This window comes from Lutjanus erythropterus, chromosome 11 (genome assembly GCF_056507025.1).
Source record: "Lutjanus erythropterus isolate fLutEry1 chromosome 11, fLutEry1.hap2, whole genome shotgun sequence".
Taxonomy (NCBI): domain Eukaryota; kingdom Metazoa; phylum Chordata; class Actinopteri; order Lutjaniformes; family Lutjanidae; genus Lutjanus; species Lutjanus erythropterus.
The window spans coordinates 32,910,831-32,932,459 of record NC_139327.1 but is presented as its reverse complement, the minus strand read 5'-3'; the positions used below and the strand labels follow the sequence as shown (position 1 = coordinate 32,932,459).

General features: G+C 39.4%; 1 protein-coding gene across 5 annotated transcripts in view; it reads left to right on the top strand.

Annotated features, from left to right (window-relative positions):
• Positions 1-21,629, top strand: part of cadm1a (cell adhesion molecule 1a) — a 570,965-nt gene that overhangs the window by 417,726 nt on the left and 131,610 nt on the right. For all 5 annotated transcript variants that reach the window (XM_084730382.1, XM_084730385.1, XM_084730384.1 and 2 more), the window contains one exon: positions 11,017-11,163. In XM_084730382.1, the coding sequence (XP_084586508.1) occupies positions 11,017-11,163 (147 nt within the window). The remainder of the gene's footprint in view (positions 1-11,016; positions 11,164-21,629) is intronic.

The following is a 21,629-nucleotide window of genomic DNA, read 5'->3' as shown; positions in this document are numbered from 1 at the left end:
CACAATAAAGCCCTTGTTAAGCGTGAGCAGGAAAAATATACCTATTCTCTATTTTGTTCTAGATTTAGTCATATTTAAATATAAAATACATGAGAATACACCATTTTAGCAAATTTATTTAGAATTACTCAACAGTTTTGGCAAATCAGCCAGATGAAAAGGAAGATACTGGTATTTTTGCATGTTTTCCACCACTTTATTACACATTTTGTGTACATTACTCTATTATATTTTGTCCATTTGTCTACATTTGTTACCTTCCACATAGCCAGTGGATTCATTTTCTTTAATTGTGCTGCAGATACAACATCTGACATTCAGTACAGATACCAAAACTTGTGGCTGGTTGTACCAAAACAGTATACAGTACAATACAGAGGTTCAATAACCCAACCTTTTCTTATCCAAACAGCTGTATGAGATTCTGCTATTTTTAACATGTGGTAAACATTTTAAAACAGTAACAGTTTGGTTAGATTTAGACACAAAAACTACAGTACTTGAGTAGATTTAGGATGAATGAGAAACCGTCCATATAAAGTATTTATTTGCGTGACATGTTGAGCTTGAGGACTGCTTCTAGTATGTACAGAGGCAGCAGTTGGAGGAGGAGCTTAATGCAAATACACGTCATGAAAATAAATACTGCATACAGGAGCTTTTTGGTGTGCAGATCTCTCCGTCTGTTCAGGTATTTTTTGTGATCCAGTATTCGTACTGTTGGGTTGGTGGATGTGTGTGTCTTTTTCATTTTCTTCACATTTTTCATGTAGGATAATATCATACTGGGGGTTACAATAAGCATTCCATGTGACTCAGATATAACAGATAAAATAGTTCATTGTAAAATGGCAAGACTTGGAAAATAAAAACATTTTGAGGAATAAAAATAGTTCAAAACAGTTAAAGCTCAGATAAAATCAGGAAAGGCTCTCTGATGAAAGTATGTTTTAAGAAGGGATTTAAAAGAGATCGCTGTCTCAGCTGACCTGATTTCCTCGGGCAGATTGTTCCAGAGCCTCGGGGTCCTGACCGAAAACGCCCTGCCCCCCGCGTCGTGTGACGTCACTGATGAAAGTCAAGTGACGCACGTAATGTTATGTACCATTTTGGTTTGATGTGGCCACCTCTTCCAACTGTAGACGTTCTCCCTCTTTATACAACGCTGAAAGCCTGGTGGTCTGATACAGTCACAGGGTTTACACTGAAGTCACCTGAAAGCCAGGTGTGTGTCTTTCTGTCGTTCACTGCACACACCTGGCAATGACAAAATGTTGGTATTTGACAAGTTGGGCATGAGGCCAGTGTGGATGCTCAGCCGTATCAATCAGTTATTTTCATTTTTGTTTAGTCAACTTTTTTGTTGAAATGCAAATATGATCAGGGACTCACTTTCAACACTTGCTGAACGCAACATTTAAGCAGGTACCTCGAAACTTAACCCAGTTAAGCACTCACAATACACTTCAACAGTCACATAGATTACTAGGTGATGTAACAAAGGTGATAAAAAATATACCAGCCTCAGACTCAAATCATATTTTGCAGCAGTTCCTGAGAATATCTGGCCAATAAAGCAGTGATTTATTTATTTTACTTCATACAGTATATAGAGTTTCCTGCAGATTATTTTACTATTTCAACTTCCCAATCAGTGTATTGCTTGTGAGATTGGAGACGTGTGCGCTTCAAAGCTTTCCTGACTGAGAGACTGAGCTAAACGTGACTCCTGACTCTTCCATGGTGCTTCAGACTGGCTGGTATTGACATGTGGGATAGTCTACCTCTCAACTGTTTGCTCTGCTGTTAGACCAAATGGATGGTGACGGTGCCTTTTGTATTTGCGTGTGAATGCACACGCTCATTTGTGATAGAAAAAAGCAAATAAAGTGATAGATTTAAACATTTGGAGGAAATGCATTAAGTGCAGCTCAGACCAGCAATTATATATTACTCCCACCATCTCTGATGTGCCATTATCATAATGTCTATTTCGGTTATGAGAGTTTATCTTCTACTGTTGTCATAGTGTGGTGCTGGACTGTCAGTGGTAACTAAATGTGTCTCACTAAAAGCTTCAATGTGAGTGTTTTGTTTGAAGGAAGTGTATTGTTACTCTTGTCCTCCTGCCCCTCAGTTGGTAAACGTAATGGTCCAACACTTGCCACACATATCGATGAGCTGTCTCGCATAAGCAGCTCCTTTCACAGGTATTGAAGAAGCACGCAGTGAATGCAGCCATCTGCATTTAAAAAGCCTGACTTTGTGTTTCACAAAGGGACAGAGGCGACGTGCGTGTACTTGTTTGTCACATTGTTTTCTGTCGCTCGTGAACGATTTATTCTCTTATCACAAGGAGCATTATGCTGAGTTTTATATCCATGTGACAGTTATATGTTGAGATGATGTTAGATCACTGAAGGTACCCTGTGTTTATATGTTCCCTAGGAAAAACTACTAGAACTAGCAGAATGTTGATTATTACATCTCCTCTTCATCTCATAAAAAAAATGTAACTTTGACATGAAATAATGTAGACTTGATTGTCACTGTGATGGATCCTATAACCCGGGGGTCTGCAACCTGCAGCTTCAGAGCTCCATGTGGCCCTTTTGCCCCTTTCCTGTGGCTTTGGCAAAAAATTATACGGAGAAGAACAACAGTTACTTTGCTAACATTTGAATTTACTTTTATCATTGTTGTAGGTCTAACGTTGGGATGATAACGATTTATCAAGGACCTTTAATCAGTTGCTAAGAATTTGGTTTAATCAATATACTATCTAATAAAGATCTGAAATAGAACGGATTATTTTATGAGTGTGCTTCAGTGTTATCTGATATTGAAGTCTTTATGTTTAATATGTTGGCCTTTCATTTTTATATGTCTCATGGGCTGTGTAATGTTGTCAGAATATGCAATATGTTGCTGTGAAAATAGAACTTCGATGCAGAGGAAAAAGTGCATTTTGCATTGTTTGGTATAAGCAAACATCTTATGTATTTCTAACAATGACTAATCAAGTAATTCATCGTTGATGTTTCCAGTCATTGGTTAAGGAAAGCGCTCAGCAACCCTAGTCTTTTTGTAGCCTATACAGCAAAAAAAAGTTTAAATATTTAATAGTTTTTAATAGAGTTTTTTTTTTAAAGTAGCCTTTCTTCTTTTGGTCAAAAATGTCTCTTTTAATCATAAAGGTTGCAGACCCCTACCATAACCCATGCAAATGTTAAGACTATGCTCATTAAGCTTAATCCTGTGGTCAGGGGTACCTGCGGACCCCAGAGGTTTACTTTTTGTCATATCTCACAGCATAGTTTTCAGTTTTCAAGAAGGTTAGCTCTGATGTTAAGTGTATGTGATTAGTAAAGGCAAAAAGTCTGTGAAGGTACCCGTAGGTCATATTCAATAGACAACAGGTTGTGCAATGAAAGGTTGTCCAATAATAAAGTGTACTCGTTACAAGCTTTGGCCCTTGTTTGTTTTCCTTTAGTTGTTCAATTTGGCCCTCTGACATGCCCCCCCCCCACTGGACTTTCATGCCTAAAATACTCTTTGAAATGTTAAAAAAGCTTCACGCTGCAGCTTTGAACAGCCTTTGCCCACCGAGATGTCAGAAGCGCTTTTTCTGCAGCACCTCTGACAGTGTCCTCGGTGGCCGTGGCACATGGTTGTTGTTGGCTATTAATTAGTGTAAAGCCCCCCGCCTCCACATACCATCTTCCAGCATGTCAGAGTTGTTTATTTAGCACAACAGGAACAATTAAGCAGTTGACAAGGCAGCCATCGTTTGAAGTCCTTCCTACTACCTCCACTGGCCTCAAATACAACTTAGCAGACACCTTGCAGCCCCCCGCTGCTGCCTTGTAACCTTCAGCGAATGCCTTGAAATGCATTTTGTAGTATGTTAGCGTATTATCATAACCAGATGCCCACCCTACCGCCCACCTCTGCACATGTTTGAAAAATGAGGTTCGCTCTTGAATATTAAAGACGGCGAGGTTCATTTATTTAGGGCTGTGTTTGGGCCACCAAGGGATGCTGATTTGAATCTCGTTTGTTAAGCTGTCTATCCTTATCTGTCAGCATCAGAGGATGCAATTTCTCTCTTCCCACCTCATCCTCCTTGTCTCCTAAATGGCAGGGATATTTAGAGGTGCTTGACAACTGAGGCATGCAAATTAGCAGTTGATGTTTCCTGCGTTCTTTTAGTTTCTTTCACCCCGCCGCTACCACCCCCACCTCAGTGTCGGCCCTCTTAGCCTCTCTGAGAAGATGTTATTTGCGATGCTATTTTAGTATCTATGTAGGTGGAAAGTATACGGGGGAATTACAAAGACTTTATCCATACGTTTTCTCTCAGCCTCAATTGAAAGCTTGGTACAACAGCAGCCTCTTTATACAATCAGATGTATTCTAGAAGTGGAACATTAGCTGTCCAGACTTCATCCGCATAACCCTGCATCTCGATTCGATGGGGTAACAGAGCAACATATAATGACAACATACAAACTTAGGTGGAACCATTATGCCATGAAGTATTCACTCCCTTTTATAAGACCCTGCTGGATGGGTTCTACATGAAACACTTAAAATATAAAAGACTTAACTGTAGAACCTCTTGGGTGGCTTCCAGTTAGCACCCTTTGACAGTGAAACGATTTTGGATAGAACCCCCAGAGAGGGTTCTGGGTGAACCATTACACCATAGAAGGGTTCTCTGGACCCTTTCACCGGCTCTTGATATATAACCCTTTATGTCAGGTTTGAAGTAGGACTGAAAGGGTTCCAAGTGGAACCTTTATAAAAGGTTCTACCAGGAGCCAAAAAGGGTTCTCGGAAACGCCAGGGGGCAAGAACCCTGTGTTTCTAGTTGGCACTTTTATTTTTCTCCAAAAGTGCTTTACAGAGTAAACAAGCACAAACTCAAAAAACAAATAAATAAAAACAATAAAAGCAAAAAGGCAAAAGCATACAGAATAAAAATCATTTAAAAAACAATTAACAATCAAAATCTCACTGGCCATGAACAATAGAATAAACTAAAATAGGTTTGTTTTAAAGAAAATTTAATTAAAAGCAATTGTAAACAGGTGTACACACATTTAATTAGTATGAAGTCAGTGTTCATAGAAATTATTTTAAAGTTGTAGCCTGAAATTGAACCATCTGTTTAGAATAGCTGTCATATTAAGGTTTAATGCTAGTGTGATGTGATCCCTCCAAATTAAAGCTAATCAAAAGCAACACTGGGCAGCAGAGACTGAATTTGCTGGCAACATAATGGCCAGGATGGGGTTTTCAATACTGGACTCCAATTACACAATACCGGGCTGAAAATTGCTTGATCTGCCATACGTGGGACCTCAGGATTAAATTTGTTGTTTTATACTGCATGGTGTGTTGGGGGCACCTCTCGAGGCCCTGATGGAAAGACGAGCACATGCATTTTTCTTTTTCTTTCTGTTGCCTGCAGTATTTTGACAACATCTATAACAACATTACACACATACCGAATCCCGAAAGCCTGCCTCTGGGCCCCGCTGTCTGATTACCTTTGGAAATCACACAGGTCACGAAAAAGCACAAGCAGTTGGTCAGTTTGATTGGCTCAACATGTAGTCTGACATGTGTCTCGGCCAAGTCACAGTATGACCAGGACCACCTGAGGCTCACTCCTATTTTCCCAGGTCCTATGTTCCTCATATATGTCTGGCATATAATAGAAGCATGGAAAATGTCCTGTGCCCCCCAGTTCTACATATGTTCTCTCCCAGGATCCAATTATTCCTAAGGTCCTGTGTTCCCCAACTCTGTATAGCACAATGGACCCTGGGAACTTAGGACCCTGGCTATGTAGGACCCTTAGAACATAGGACCCTGGCAACATAGGACCCTGGAAACATAAGACCCTGGTAGCTTAGGAGCCTGGGGACTAGGACCCTGGGAACCTAGGGACCTGGGTACTTAGGACCCTGGCAACATGGGACGCTGGGAACTAAGAACCCTAGGACCCTAGCAACATGGGAAATGAAGACTCTGCCAACATAGGGCCCTGTAACTTGAACTGGGAGGATATTGGGAACATAGGACACTAAAAACATATGACCTTGGAAAATTTGGACCCTGACAACATAGAATCCTGGGGACATATGTCCCTGTGAACATAGGATCCTGGGTCCTTGGGACCTTGGCAACAGAGGACCCTGGGAACTTGGGACCCTCAGAAATTAGGACACTGGAAACATAGGAGCTTGGGAAATGAGGACCTTGTCAACATAAGACCCTGAAAACTTGGGACACTGGGAAAATAGGACCCTGGGAACTTGGGACCATGGCAGCAGAGGACCCTGGGAACTTGGGACTCTGGCAACATAGGTCCCTAGGAACTTACAATCATGGGAACTTAGGACCCTGGGAACATTGGACCCTGGGACCTTATGTTCCTGGGAACATACGATCCTGAAAACATTAGGACCCTGGAAACTTGGGACCCTGGGAATTTACAATCCTGGGAATTGAGGACCCTGGGAACATAGATATGTTTCCATTAGCTGACACAAATATCTTGCAGTCTGATCCCGACATTAGGGACCATTTGTAGGAGTTTTCACAAAGCAAGGCTGGTCAAAGGTCCTTTAAATAAGTGTGTTAATACACATTCAAAGTGATTAAACGGTTCTGATTAGGGTGCTGCGTCAGTCTGCTATAATTTCTGTGGTAGACTGCTGCTGCGTGTGCTTCTGATAAGATGTAGACAAGCTGCTGGGCAGAACATTCACATTAGTGCACACCTACAGTGTGTACTCATGCATAACCACTGCAACTGTTTCCAGTTTTATGGTCTGATTGTTCCTGTGCTACTGACGCATGAGCAAACATATTAAAAGGAATAATATGTTATATAGTTACTATACAAAATCTAGAGATTCAACCTATTTATTCTAATATTTATGGCTCCAGTTTGCCATTTGTACTCTAGTACTTATTTTTAAGCACTATGGTCTTACATATTACTCCTTTTAATATAATAAATTGATTAAATTGTGGATTTGATTTTTCACTTTGACTGACTGTGTTTTTCAGTGGTTCCATGTAGCCTCGAGCACGTGTGTGGATGTTTGCACTTGTGTATCTCACTATAACAGTATTGCACTGGGGACCGACATGAGTAGCAGCCACCACTGGCAAGCTGCCAAGTGTTGGTTTTGTGGCGATCGTTTAAAATAAACCAAAACCACTCAAGGCGTAACATCAAACCCAACAATGGATGCCACCCCAAAGCAAAGTCTGATATGTTATTACTGTAGTTTTTCAAATCAAAGTAGCACAGAGCTGTAAAGAATCCATTTTTCATTCTTTGGGCAGAGATATTGTTTGTGAAACAAGTAAGTGCAGCAAGTGGCGGCTGATGACCAATGACTGCCGTGACCAATTTTTCTCAGCCCACAGGCTTGTTGAGCTGTTTTGCTGGTCACTCAGTTCTATTTATTCCCATGGACACACATTAAGGGCTTTCGGTCCGCCACCTGCTTCACTCATTAAGTGTTGTATTACACCAAAACGCTCAAGAAAAGAGAACTAGAGAGCTTTTGTTCTTTATATCGTGGGTAGAAAAAAATAAAATAAAAACATGTTTTAAAAACCAGAGAAGTCTTAAAGCCTCAACATTCACAGGGCTTATTAAATCCATTAATTACAGTGTTTGGGATCCATTTTTGCAGCTTATGAAAACATTTTCCCTATTTTATTTGAATATTTTTTTTAATGATCCTCAACACATAAATTTAGTACTTCACACTAAAAAGCAGTGAGCTGATGTTGACCCACAGGGTGAGAAACACTTTCCTGTTAAAGATGCTTACAGACCTTGATTCCCACCGCATCACTGTTGTGTTAATAATGGTGTAAAGCTCACCCACGAGTGTAATATTGCAGTTATACAAGAGGTAACCAACAAAGTAAATGATACAATCATAACATATTCATATTGTGGGGCAATTTGCTCTCAAAATAAAACAAAAAGTTTGTTTGACCTTTAGTCAGGGGGTCATGAAAAGTTAGCAATCCTTTCTTTTTTTTTTTTTTTTTTAACTAAAACTGCTATTTCCTTTCTACAGACAACGTTATAGGCCTTTCATATTCACAACCAAGGCTAGGTGTCATGGTTTGAGTATTCTCGGTTATTTCCTGTTTTATTTTGTAGTTCTGGTCTTCCCTCATGTGTTTTGTCTTTGCTTCCTTTGTCCTTTTCCCACTCTTTTTGATTGCCATTTGTCTCACCTGGCCTGTCCACCTGTGTCTTATTAGTTCTTTGTCCATTTAGTCCCTGTGTTCCTCTGTTTCTTTGTCAGTTCGTTGTTGTCTATGCGTGTCATCCTGCCGTCTCCTGGTTTTGCCCTCCTGAGTTTGGACATTGTATCATTTTTCCTGGACTGTTTTTGAGTTTTGCCCTCTTGTGGACTCTTTTGTTTCTTTGGACTGTGGATTTGATCCTCCTGTGTTTTTGTAAGCCTTTGTTCATTTGTTCCCTTTTTTTAAAAATACATTTGAATTGGTTCTCCTGTGTGGTCTGCATTTTGGGTCCTCCATGTTTACTTTGACACTCATGTAACACTGGATTTGATTGTTTTTATGTTTTTTATTAGACCAATTTTATGTTTTCTACTATAGATTTTTACTGTAATTAAAAAAAAAACCTCATGTGCACTCAGAGTGAAATACTTTTTTGATGTATATTTATATTATGGATCTTCTCTGTGGACGTGGTACAAATATTTTTAATACATATCTAATAATTTTTTGTAATACATTTGTCATGAGTTGGTCTTTCACATAAGTAATTTTTTCTGTCTTTTGGATGAGGATCTTTTAGAGATTGTGGGATTTCCCAAACTGAATAAATACCACATATACAGACACAGTGCTGCTTTGCTAGCTCAGTTTTATTGTGATTGAGATATCTGCTGAAAATGTTTTTTTTTTTTTTCAGGGACAGATTCAGCTGCTACGTTTACAAATTTCATGTGTATTTTTAAGCTAGAAGCACCTGTCACAGACTCACCAGCACAACTGAATGAGGATGCTGATTGAGCCAAACATATCCAGTAACTCCAGAACATTGTTAGAGATGGTAAAGATGGTTGTAAAAATTAACATGTTTTTGACCAATGAAATATTCAGCTTCAATCTATATTTGTCAGCCTTTGGCCTTTTAAAAACATGTTCACTGCAGTCACAAAACTGTTTCCTGTGCTGGTGCTGCTGCACACAAGGGAGGCACGCACCTGCAGAAACATCCAACAGCACCATAAATTCTACTCATTAAAGCAAGTTGATTTAATTATTCTATAAATGATACTTAAACAGCTGCAAAGCATATCCTAAAAGGAGGTCACAGTCTATATAGGCCCGCTGTGGATTTTGATTTATTTTCATGATTTAAAAATGTTTCAAAAAACATCCCCCCCTCTGGGCTGAGTAATATTTTTAGCGGTGAGCATGGTGTACTGTCATGCTGATTTGAGCATGATCTAAATGTCTTAACTGACCAATCACATTACTACCTGTTGTATAATATTCATTAGTATTGTTTGAAGACACTGAGGTAATGTTCTACCTTGTTTCCTGTTGCACTGAAATATTTATGTTGTGCTCATTAGTGGTTTTGTCCGGATAGAAATGATTATCCCTCTTCAGTCATTTACGGTGTCTCTTTGTGTAGCCCTGGTTTGTTTTATATTTCATTGTATTTACTAACATGGAGACAGACAGAGAATCTTTACTACATATAGATTCTCACCCTGCCTTCTTGTTAATCTCATGAGTGCTAATCATTCCTGCAACCGTGTCTCGCAGGAGGTTTCCATTAACATACTTGACACTCACTGTAATTATTTGTTATGTAGGAATCTATAGCTCATTTCAAACGTACACTGTGACCCTGAACCTGTGACATTAGCTGGAGGAGCTGTATGTGAGAACGTAAATATGTGAATCAGCTGGACCAGATATTAAAGGCATAGTTCAAATTATATGCGTATGAGGTACTTATCGATAGTCAATGTATTACCTACAGTGGATGGTGGAGAAGCAGAGAGAGAGAGAGTTGAGTAGTGAACTGCTGTAACTAAAGGTATTTTACCTACTTAGGAAAACTTCTCCTAAAAAAAGATCAATATCAGTTTTCAGTTTTATAATATTTTCACTGATTTATCTTGCTGTTGGACAAAGTTTTCTGACAGAAAACTGTGATTTTATAAGCCAAATATCTGTCTTAAAACTAACCAAACTCCATTAGCAAAATCAGTCATTTTATCATGCAGAACACAGGAGTTGTTTGTCCACTGCTGCCTCGATCTGTTGGTTTGTTTGTGTTATTGTGTGACTTCGGTGAATCTGAACTATCCTTTGGTAACACAGAAGTCACACAATATCACAACAAACCAACAGACTCGTGTGCTCTGCATGATAAAATTACTGACTTTGCCAATGGAGTTTGGTTAGTTTGAAGAAAGCGATATTTGGCTTATATAACCGTGGTGTCCCCTCAGAAAAGACTGTCTGACAGCAAGGTGAAGCGGTGAAAATATTCTAAATATAGCGGACACATATAGATTTTTTTTGTTGGACCTTTTTTAAGTGGCTAAAATAGTTGCTGACCCTGTCCAGAGCAGAACATTGTGTAGCTTCCTCACCAGGGTCATGTTGACCGCCATCTGCTGTAGCTAATACACTGACTATTACCTATGCACCTCATACAACCTTACATCAAATAACGTTTCATGTTGGTGTGAATGTGTCTGACATGTACATTGTCCTGTTGAGTGCTGCATGTGTGAAAGAGCAACTCCAGTCTATTTTACTCTCCAAAAAGACTCCTGCTGAGTCTGGGTGTCTTAAAAGAGGCATTTTACTCCTCTCAGGATTGTACTTTCCCTTTCTTTTTTTTTTTGTTTTTTGCATTTACCAGTTCACCTGTGCTAATCTTTATATTCTTGTCTCTGTCCTGCCTAGTGGTGAGTCAGAACCTGGTGACAGACAATGTGTCAGTGGTGGAGGGCGACATGGCGATCATCAGCTGTCGGGTGAAGAACAATGACGACTCCGTTATCCAGCTGCTCAACCCCAACAGACAGACAATTTACTTCAAAGACATGAGACGTGAGTGTTATACATTACTGTCGTGTGCACTTTCTTCTTTTGTAAGGCATGTTCTTGTCTGCTTACGTGCATTTTGAGTGGAGGAAAACAATGCTGTCATGGAAAGAACGTCCCACTGACAGCTGTTTATATGCAAGTTTCATTCACCTCGCCACTAGCCAATTTTTTATTTTTATTTTTAGTCAAATTGCTACAGTGCAACTTAAATTAGAGTCTACTGTGGAACACAATTAGACACCAACAACAACTCTGCAGACGGATGTTTTTATCTGCTTGTTTCCAATGAGTTTTGATTTATTATTGGTTTATTTGTTTAGTATTTTGGCTGCCAAAGGGCCACAATTCACTCCACCTCCAAAATGTGACATAATTGAAAATTTAGGCAGTTTATGCTTAATTAGCTGTCTGGTGTGACTGCAGTCATATTTGCCAACCCTCCTGATTTCCCTGGGAAACTGACCTCTCCCGGTTTCCTCACAGGGTCACAAGTCTCTCGTATTTCTCTCAATTTATGATAAATTTTCACACCTTTTCTTCGCTTCATCGTCAAGCCATTTCTGGCACTCTACAGCGTATATGAGCCCCGTGACTCTTAAGTCTCCCTTTTTCCACCAGGACAGCAATACAGACACACCAAATGTTGTTTCCTGGCACGCACATGACGCGGATGAGAGCTGTTTACGCCTGCTGTATCCAATTCTTTTTAATGCATCCCTGTTCGTGTAAATGAGTGAGAGAGACGGACAGAAAGATGTGGAGCAAATTCAAGCAAATTTTAGGCGTCCTGGAAAGAAGAATTCACATTTCTTATGTAAAATTTTAAAGGAAATGAGCATGTTTTTTCTAAGAGCAGCTTAAGTAGCATACCCTTAAAATAATTTTGGCAAATATTCATTTTCTGTTATTGTAATCTAATTTAAAACTGGAGTATGTGACTGCATGATGCTAAAAGCTGTGGTCCCATTGTAATAAGGGTGAGTTATAGGTCATCTGCAGGCATCTATTTGCAAAAAAGGTCGGCCTTTAAAACTACTACAGGGAGCTTTAAACAGGATATGGAATATTCTCAATTTATTACTGAAGCTTCGTAATAACTTACATAAATTAACGAGACCATCAGTGAGAAGATATTCTGTTTTGTGTGATCTGCTATTTCTGTATAGCTTTTCTTGATGCCTGCCACAAAGTCGGATCCTCCTTAAAATCAGATAAAATGAGCCCGTGTTTACATTTTTCCAGGCCAAGTTCAAGTGAATGGTACCTTAGCCAGTTAAAAAAAGAAAAAGCTGTCGATTTTTCTTCAGATGAATTTATTTAGATGTTTTATTTTGTGGTTACGATGGAAACACATTTGACCTGGTACAAAAGAGACAAAGAAAGTAAACTGTTCAAGCAAAAAATTCTTCTTTTTTTTTTATCTCAGTGCCTGGCAACTGTCGATTAAAAGACCATTTAACTAATCTAAAAATAAGAAAAAACTCAAAATATTGACCTCAGTTTATTAATCAGTTAAGTTGAACAATATAGTATGTATCACACACATTCTTCAATAACCAAATCATACTTTAATGCTGCTGAAATGTGTTGCATTTTGCACCATGCATTATAATCATGTTGCACATTTTCCTACAGACATTAACAACGTTGCGCTATCTTTTCAAACCAAGTAGGATCACAGTTTCTGTGGGTTAATGATGTTAGCAGTGCTAAAAGCAGCAGCCAGTTCTCGTTGCAGGTTAACATCTGAGCTGAATGTGGTTATACGTTCCTCTCGTTGAGTGGTTATATGACACATTTATTCTGACACAACCTACATACAACCTCATTTTCATTTTCTACCACAAAATCCTCTCAAACTGCACTGTCTTTACACAACATCATCTATCCCACTCTCTACTCCAGTGTTTTACATAAGGACATTAAGTGCAGGGAGCTGTGTGACATCTCAAAAACAACAGCTCACCAGCGTTATACTTTAACATTTATTAATAAAAAGTTTAATCAACTAGTATTTCTGGTGGTGATTCGCAAAGTAACGTTTAATCTGATCACGTGCATCCCTAGTAATAGTGCAAAATAAAGGAAGATAGAAATTAAGTTGTTTCAGTAACATATCATTGCAAGAAAGTGAATATTTTGTTATAGATTTTGGAAGGGGGTCCAAACTGGTCCCCTCAGGAAGTTTTCACAGTGAAACATCTTCAACTTCACAATAGAAGCCCAGTGGATTGTTTAATTTTTGACAATGAGTGTAGGTGACTTTACGCATACATAAATATATGATATAGATATGCTATGAGAACAGAAATTAGTTTTTTTAACACTCGTTCATATTGACATAAACAGTGCAAGACCTAAAAGTGATAAGTGTACTTATAATTTCACTGAACATTAATGCAGTTGACATGAAGTACAGTTGAAGATGTTTATGTTTTAAACTTGCCTATAAGAGATCAGCTATGGGTTGTTATATTGCTGTCAGAGGAGAAAGTAGACTGTAGCTGGAGGCAAACACTGCTGCAAGAGAGAGAAATATCACTGAGCAGTGCTCTGTCTTTATGTGACTGATATAGTGTGTGTTTAATTATAGCCTGGGGCAATTTGATGTGATCAGATGACATGTAAATCAACCCCAGCGAGGCATTTATTTATGTCAGCTTCACAGGTTTAATTTGCAAGCAGTTATAAAATTAGGCAGACATTTGACATATCATTTACATTTACTAAAACTGTGTTAAACTACAGTTTAAAGACAAAGCTGATAAATTAAGACAAATATCATAAAATGTGTAGTTTAACCAAAGCATCGCTGAGTGGAACTGGCAGTAAAAGTTGTATAACATTAATTAATATGCTCTCACATTACTTGCACTTTCAGGGAGCTGCATTAAGTTTGACCCACATGTCTGCAGCAGGATTAATACAGAATGAGGTTAATACAATCTACCAAACACGTTCAGCTTTCAGCATGTCTGCTTTAATAAAAGCAGCTCATATCCCATAACATTTAATGACCTGTTATGTTTATTCGTATCCTGGCCAATTATTGTGTCACAGCTCCAATTAGCGGTGTTCAGCTGGACATATTCCTCTCTGCGCTCTGTCTTAACAGGTTTGGTCTTTTTAATTATGTTTTCTAAGCCTCTTGGATTAATATAGAATGAGGCTAGTACAGTGTTGACTTCAGTATAACATGTTGCCAACCTCTGTAACTATGTAACAGCAGCATTATGCTTTAAGTTCAAAATGTACAGAGATGGTGGAGCAGTTAGCAGGCGTATACTTTCTTAATGCAGAAGACGGAGACCAAAACCAGACCTAAAAGGAGAGTCGGCATTCACTGGGCCTCTGACACCTCAGTCGCTTCAAATCGAGCAATCATTTTTTGTTCCCTGTGTCAGCGTGCATCACAATAACAGGATAAAACAGACTGAAGCTTACAAAAATGCAAAGGGGGAACATTTCAGTTAGGATGCATAAATAAGGGGAATCATATATATATTTTTGTATTCATTATTCCTGGCGCACTTATTAAAAAACATTCTTGTAACAACATGCACTGGTGATTAACTGAGAGAAGGTGAAATGAGTGGTTGGTAAACAAGTTTCAGCTCTTGACGTGTGCAATGATGCAGGAAACTTCACAACCCGAGTCTCTAAATCACCACATACCACAAGCCTAAATGCGACGGAGGCACAGACGAGTGATAGAAACGGAGGGCATCCTAATTACCAAAATACATAGAAATTCCTCAGTTGCCAGAAAAAAATTACTTGGCACAGTCAGTCTCAAACCCAGGTCACCGGGTGTAACTAACCCACTCAAACACCACTTTTTGTCCTTGTCACTGTTGCTTTTTATACCACGTCTCACTCCGGAATAGTTTAAGCTGGAAAAAAATGCTATATACTTGTGCACGCACATTAGGCTAGAGCAAAAAAATGCTATTTCTTTATTTTGCAATAAGAACTTCTCCCATTATGATGTGAAAGCTTGTTAGCAGCACACAGCCTGCATAGTTCATGCTTATGACATTTTAGGAGAAACATTAAATGCATTGAATATTTCACCTACCAGCGCAGTGTGACTTTGGAGAAATACCCTCCCCACTAATCGATATCATCTCTCTTTGAACCTACAACGGAACAAATTATCAGTATTATTAAATAGATGTGTGTTTTTTGACACATTGATGCTTTAACCGTATTTTATCTGGTTAAAATGAGGGTGAAAATAGATCTTAGACATTCAGACCGAATATCAACCAGTTTTCAACTAGTAATCAACGCTGAAACCACAGTTGCTCATTTGCAAGTCCTCTGCAAATTCTAAAATGTCTATTAGTGTTTTTTTGACATAACTACGCTGCACTGCTTCCTTCGACTGAATTTACATTAACGTTCATAAGCTGCATGTTCACTATAATTAGCTGCGTCTTTCTCAGATGTTATGGCATATCTGGAACTGTTTGCTGTTTACTGTGTACAGCACTGACTTCAGCCTTGAGCACAAATACACACTGTACATGCACTCACGACTTAGTTCTCTCTATATTCTGATCCGCCAGAGACTCCTCGGCCCCCCTGTGAGGTGAGTGTCAGGCCCTCCTCCACGCTCACCACCCCCTCGTTATTCATGTTTACCGCCGTACAAACACACATTCTACATACTATACAAGGGCAAACTCGCAGCGAGCTCTCATGCGTATGCTAAACCGAGCTCGGTATTTATCCGCTGTTGTGCCAAGCCACTGTGAGCTGACTCCCACAAGCTGGCTGTCAAGGGCAAGGTGTTCTTCTTTGACGAGCGGCTCCTTGATCTCCTGTGATCCCTCCCAGGCATCTTTGCCGCAGCTGCACTGCTTCATTATGACATGGCAGCCTCCGAACAACATTGGCCCCTTCAAAATATCACATCTGCCATCTCTGTCTGAGTCCACGCCGGTGGATTATGTCTGTGAGTGCGAGACGGAGAGCACACGGGTGTAAAGAGACAGAAAGTGGGGGAGTGCTTTGAAACCGGCTGCAGTTCACTGTTTGGTCACCCCACTGTTAAACTTCATGTTCACCCAAACCAGGTCTGATGCATTCTGGGAGTCATTTTATTCAGTTCAGTTGATTTTAATCAAGTTAAAATGTCCCTAAGATTCAGAGGGGGATGTGTGGCACTGATATCAGACTGAATTGTCATGTCATTACACTCCATTTCCATATTTAGTCCACTCTAGCCGATTTCCCTGGGAAACGGGGGATTAAATTTTCCATAACCAATTCCCAACGTATGCACCTGAATATAACATCATTTTCATAGATGTATATTATAATGAACTTAATAAATCAAGGAAAGCTCATACAGTTCGTCTGGTGCATATGCAGATCGTATTGTAGTTTCTGGGTTTAGTTCCTGGATATGTGGACCGCTGAATGTGTGCAGTAGTGTTTCCCCATTCGCCACCTCAGAGTTCCCACTCAGCCCACATTGTAATGACATCACACACTTTTAAATTGCTTTTCTCAGCTCTAGGAAAGTTTTACAAACACAAAACCTCCATGGATCGAAAAGTCATAATAAAAAGAGTCATAATTAAACTTGTTTTCAGATCGAGGTGTCAACAGTTCTACAGATGTACAAATGTTTCTTTATCACTTGTGAGAGAGAGAAAATGCTTCTCTTCTTTGCAATACTGTGAGTGGCCACTAGGGAAAATTTGAGGCAAGCCTGAGCAACAGTGCCCTGTCTGGGTTTATATATTGCATCCATGGTCATTTCAAGTCGACACTGGTGTGTTGCCATGCCAACACACATTGTTTTTGCCCCCCAACAGTCTTTGGTTTTGTGTGAGAGCGAGTACGTGCGGGGTGGTTATGTTGCTTTAGTCAGACATGAAGTGTGTTGATAAGTTTTAGGTTGTGTTTGCTGCCACAGAAAAGAATTGAAAAGTTCCTCTAATGTTACCACCATGTTTTTCCCACAGCAGAGTCGGTGAGACGTCCAGTCTGTGAGAAGCTAACGATGGCTAGTTAGCAGCTATGAGTCAGGCTAAAGACAGTTTTAAAAGCCTAGAACAGGACATTTTCCAAATATGTTTTGGAGCCGCAGACCTGGAAGGCACTGGTAGAGTACCAAAAGTGATCAGATGATTGATCACATTTTCAGACCACCATGGAGTGAGCTTGTAGCGACTAATTAATTAACTCTAGCTCTGCCTCAGCATTAAAACAGCCTCAATAGCAGCATCTAGCTTGTCTGTAGCAGTCACTGTTACTGTTATTATGTGTTAGCATGACAACAGCTTGACAATAGTGTTAATCCTGCCCCATGGCACAGATTGGCTAGTCATTAGTCCCCCCCATAGCACTCATTTTTCTTTTATTTATTCCTCGAGAAACTGCTGTTACACCATGATGCCAGACCAGAGAATCAGTCAACAAGGTAGAGTGGGTGGATTCAAAGGTCTGGACGTGTTGCACTGGATTTTTGTGCTTTCCTATCTGTATGGCGTTGCTCCAGATGCTGAAAAACACTGAGTTCTATAACCACGTATATTTGAAGGTGTACTGGAGTGATTAAGTATGCAATTCTTACACAAAGCTTTGAGACTTACAACAACACAATGAATAAGGGATGGTCAAAATCAAAGCAGCTGCTCAAGCTCGAAACACACAAGTACATTTATTTCCGATATTGCAGCTAGAAGGTGTCTTTCATGAAGCCCCTCCTGGCTGGTAAACTTTCCTCCTCGACTCACAACAGGGGCATGGAGTTGGTTCCTCTGCAGTTTGGGATTGTAGTTCTTTCCCTCTGGAGGTTCTCCTGTAGTCCCAAAGCCCACACCACGATAACCCCTGATGACATAATAAGGAGGCATTTTACCAGATCTAACAAAGCATCTCCAGAGAAGAAGATGCCGTTTTCACAGGCTGACTCGCACTCCCCATGATGAATAAGCTGGTGTGCGTGTGGAGCTGGTAGAATGCCCCTTTAAATTGTATATTTGGGGCTGTTTGGTGCAGCTTGAATGACCTACAGTACAATCCAATCTGTGACAAGAAGAAACATATGACGCTTTAGTATGAAATGTTGTTTTCACTGTTGTTAGTAACCAGAGTTTGCACAGATGGTGACGCTTCCATGGCACACTGACTTATTTAATATGTGAGTACTGTTGTGCTCCACTCAAACATCCAGCTGGTAGGTTGTAGCTCAAACTGCCATATGTTTTAGGGAAACATTATTTTTTCTTAAAACAACAGACACAATTAAACTTTTCAACAGCAAATGTTTTATCTGTGAGATGAGAGATGTGAACTTTTTTTGCATTACTTTATTATGATTATTATGATCAACACCCAAGGTTTTTGGAATTAATACAGATTATTTGGAAAATGATCCCTACATGTTAAGAACTGGAGGGATTGTTATTAAACGTCTAATTTATAATTCCTCTATAGATTGGCCAAATCACCACAACCACTCTTTGGCTAACAAACCAGCCTGCATCACCTTCTTACCATAGATCCATTTTTATCTTATTTTAAGAGGGAGCAGGAGTCCTTTACAGGGGGGATAGCAGGTCAACAGTATATGCTAAATATAAGTGGTATACACCATCTGAAAGCTGGGAAACTCAATATAAAGATGAGATGCAGCACGTCTTGTGTTTTACGTATAAGCATATCCAAATTATGAAAGTTTAGAATGTATAAGGGCTTAGAGCATTAAAATTGAAGTTTATTATGGCCTTGATGCTTCATCGTGTCTTATATTCTGTTGCAGCAGTTTTTAGCTTGATACCATTTATTACAATTTCACAATTTTTGACCACTCAAGAATTGGTCAAAAACCCCTTCAAAATGCATCAAGTCAGGTCAAGTCCTTGTAAAAGAAATCATATTGTGATGTGGCAGATTTGGAGATTTTTGCAAGAATAGCATTTTTCTTTTTTGGTGACTGGATGGGATGCACTTCTGTTTAATATGTATATATTATCAGTATACCCGGAAAAGCCATCTATCCTCCGACTGCCGCAGGCCTTGTTTGTGGTTGTGAAGGTTTAATGAGGCTGTGATTACAGAGGTCACTCTAAGCCTTTTTTTGCAGAGAGGTCAAGTTTTGAAAAATGGTCTCACTGCAATGAACTGGCTATTATGGACACTATTAGCATCACACCCAATTTATGCAATTCCTGTACTGTTTACTGATCCCAGTATGCAGAAATATTAAAATCAATGAAGCAGAAGTAATGCGTTTATGCTGTATGCGAAAAAACTGCATGGAATTAGCATAAAGTGGGCATATGTGCAAATAGAAGACTCTTGGGTAAAACTCCTTCATTTTCATTCATATATCTTGAAGTGAGAGGTCAAGGGACCCTTTTGAAAATGGCTGTTCCAGTTTTTCCCTTGCCAAACTGTTAGTTACCCCTCTTCCAGACAGCCTGACATGTCATGGTTGGAGCAAATTACAGCCTCTGACAGACAGTTGTGTCGGTCGTGGGTGTCCACACTGAGTTGAAGGGGTTAACAGCAGAAATTGTAAATAGATCTTACACCTCTTTTGCTTGGTTTACACTTTTGGCTGCCTTATCCGCCCATTTTTATTTTTAAAACCTTATGGTGCACAAGACAACACGTACGTCTAACATTCGCTAAAGAAAAGCATCTTCTTCTACATCATTACTTTTATAAAAAAGGTTAAGAGGAGCACTTGAGCGCTGACACAAAAACAGTGCCCTTGTTCTCCTGTGGAGGCGGGAAGAGTTTCAGCTTCTTTAGCAGTGGGTGATCTGTCCACTGAAGGCCAGCAAGGTTCAGGGTAAAAGACTTCATGCGAAAACAGCTTAATGAGGCAACTTGGAGGGGGAAAAATATCTCTGAAACATTCTAACATCAGTAGCACCATTGGACTTAGAAAGGAGACTGTATTTGACCTGATTGTTATTTTACAGAATCAAATAAATTGGGGGGATATAACTTATTTCTTTATTTTAGCGTTGGCTTTTTGTGATTCATGATATCATTTAAATTTAAAAAGATATTTAATTTTGAAGGGAGTTAATTCCCTCCTCCTCCCCAGACTCGAGGAAGCTAAGGCACAATCCCTGCCTTACTGTCCACCAGACTCCATTAACATATTGCTGAATTTGACCATTACAACTCCCTCGAAAAGATTATTAATGACTTTTTACAACTCATGAACAGACACTATACAAAGTTGTGATTTTGTTCGATCTGATCCACACGAACTTACAGGCTAAACACTTATCACACACGCATTCGTTCAGTATAAGCTCCTGATAAACTAATTATGAAAAAATAATTTGCCATCCCATTGGGTATCTTTTTTCCCAACATTTTGAAAGAGACAATTCATTGGTGAAAACACAACTTTACAATTACATGTTTGTTCTTCAGTGTTCTCCATATTTTCTCACAATATCAGTTAAAAACACTTATTCCTGCTCCAAATGAACATGAGTTCAATTTAGCATGTTGCCTTAATCTTATGACATATCACTTAATGATTTAGTGCAGTAAATATATAACATATTCATCCTTTAAACTTACTAAAAATATTATTTTTTTAAATTAAACATTCTGTGTCCAGTAGAAGAGAGATGGAAGTTTCTCAGTGGTTTTGTTGCACAATCAAGATGAATGTTGAAGCATGAGTAGGCAGCAGTGTCTCACTGTGTATCCCTGGCAATCCAAAATTCTGTGTTCTACACCCGAGCCAAGTGAAAAAATACCACACACTGGCCGTGCTGTCATGTCATCACTCGTACCAAAGCGTGAATCCGTGTCTTTTGGCCATTTCGGAGGCAAAAATGGTCCGTTTCGCGTGTGACCGGGATCTTTCACAAGGAGTAACTGTTAAATCATCCTCCCACTTGAAAGGGGTCTAGCATGTTAAAGTCAAGTAGAAACAGCAGGAGGAAGTCCAACTAACAGGCTGGTGAGACGAGTCATTCAGCTCACTCTTCTATCTGAGTGTTTCAAGCAGCTCCTCATGTTGTGCGTCCGTTTTTTTAAGCCCCAATACATCATTGCTTGTCATGTTAGGGTTGCCAGCTGGTTTCCTTGTTAGACGTCCAGCAGCCATGGAACAGTATGACTTTGAAGTCGTGTTTCTGGCCACCTGCATTGCTGCCTGCACCATTTATGCATTATTAAAATAAAAGCAATTGCACCATGGATGTAAGTTGGAACATTACTCTCAGCAAAAGTCAATAATTAAAATGTCAGTGAAATTTCAGCACAAAACTGTCACCAGATTGCTGTACTTGCTTACTATTCAAATTTATATTATCAAATTAAGATTTTGTCTTTCGTTGTTGTTGTTTTTTTTCTTTTCTTTAAACTCAGTTTTGCAGATAAGAAACACTTGGGTTGTCTGACCTTTTTTGAAAACTGTTCTCTTAAACCAAAAATACGGACCCTAGAATTGACCCCTGGGGAACAACACA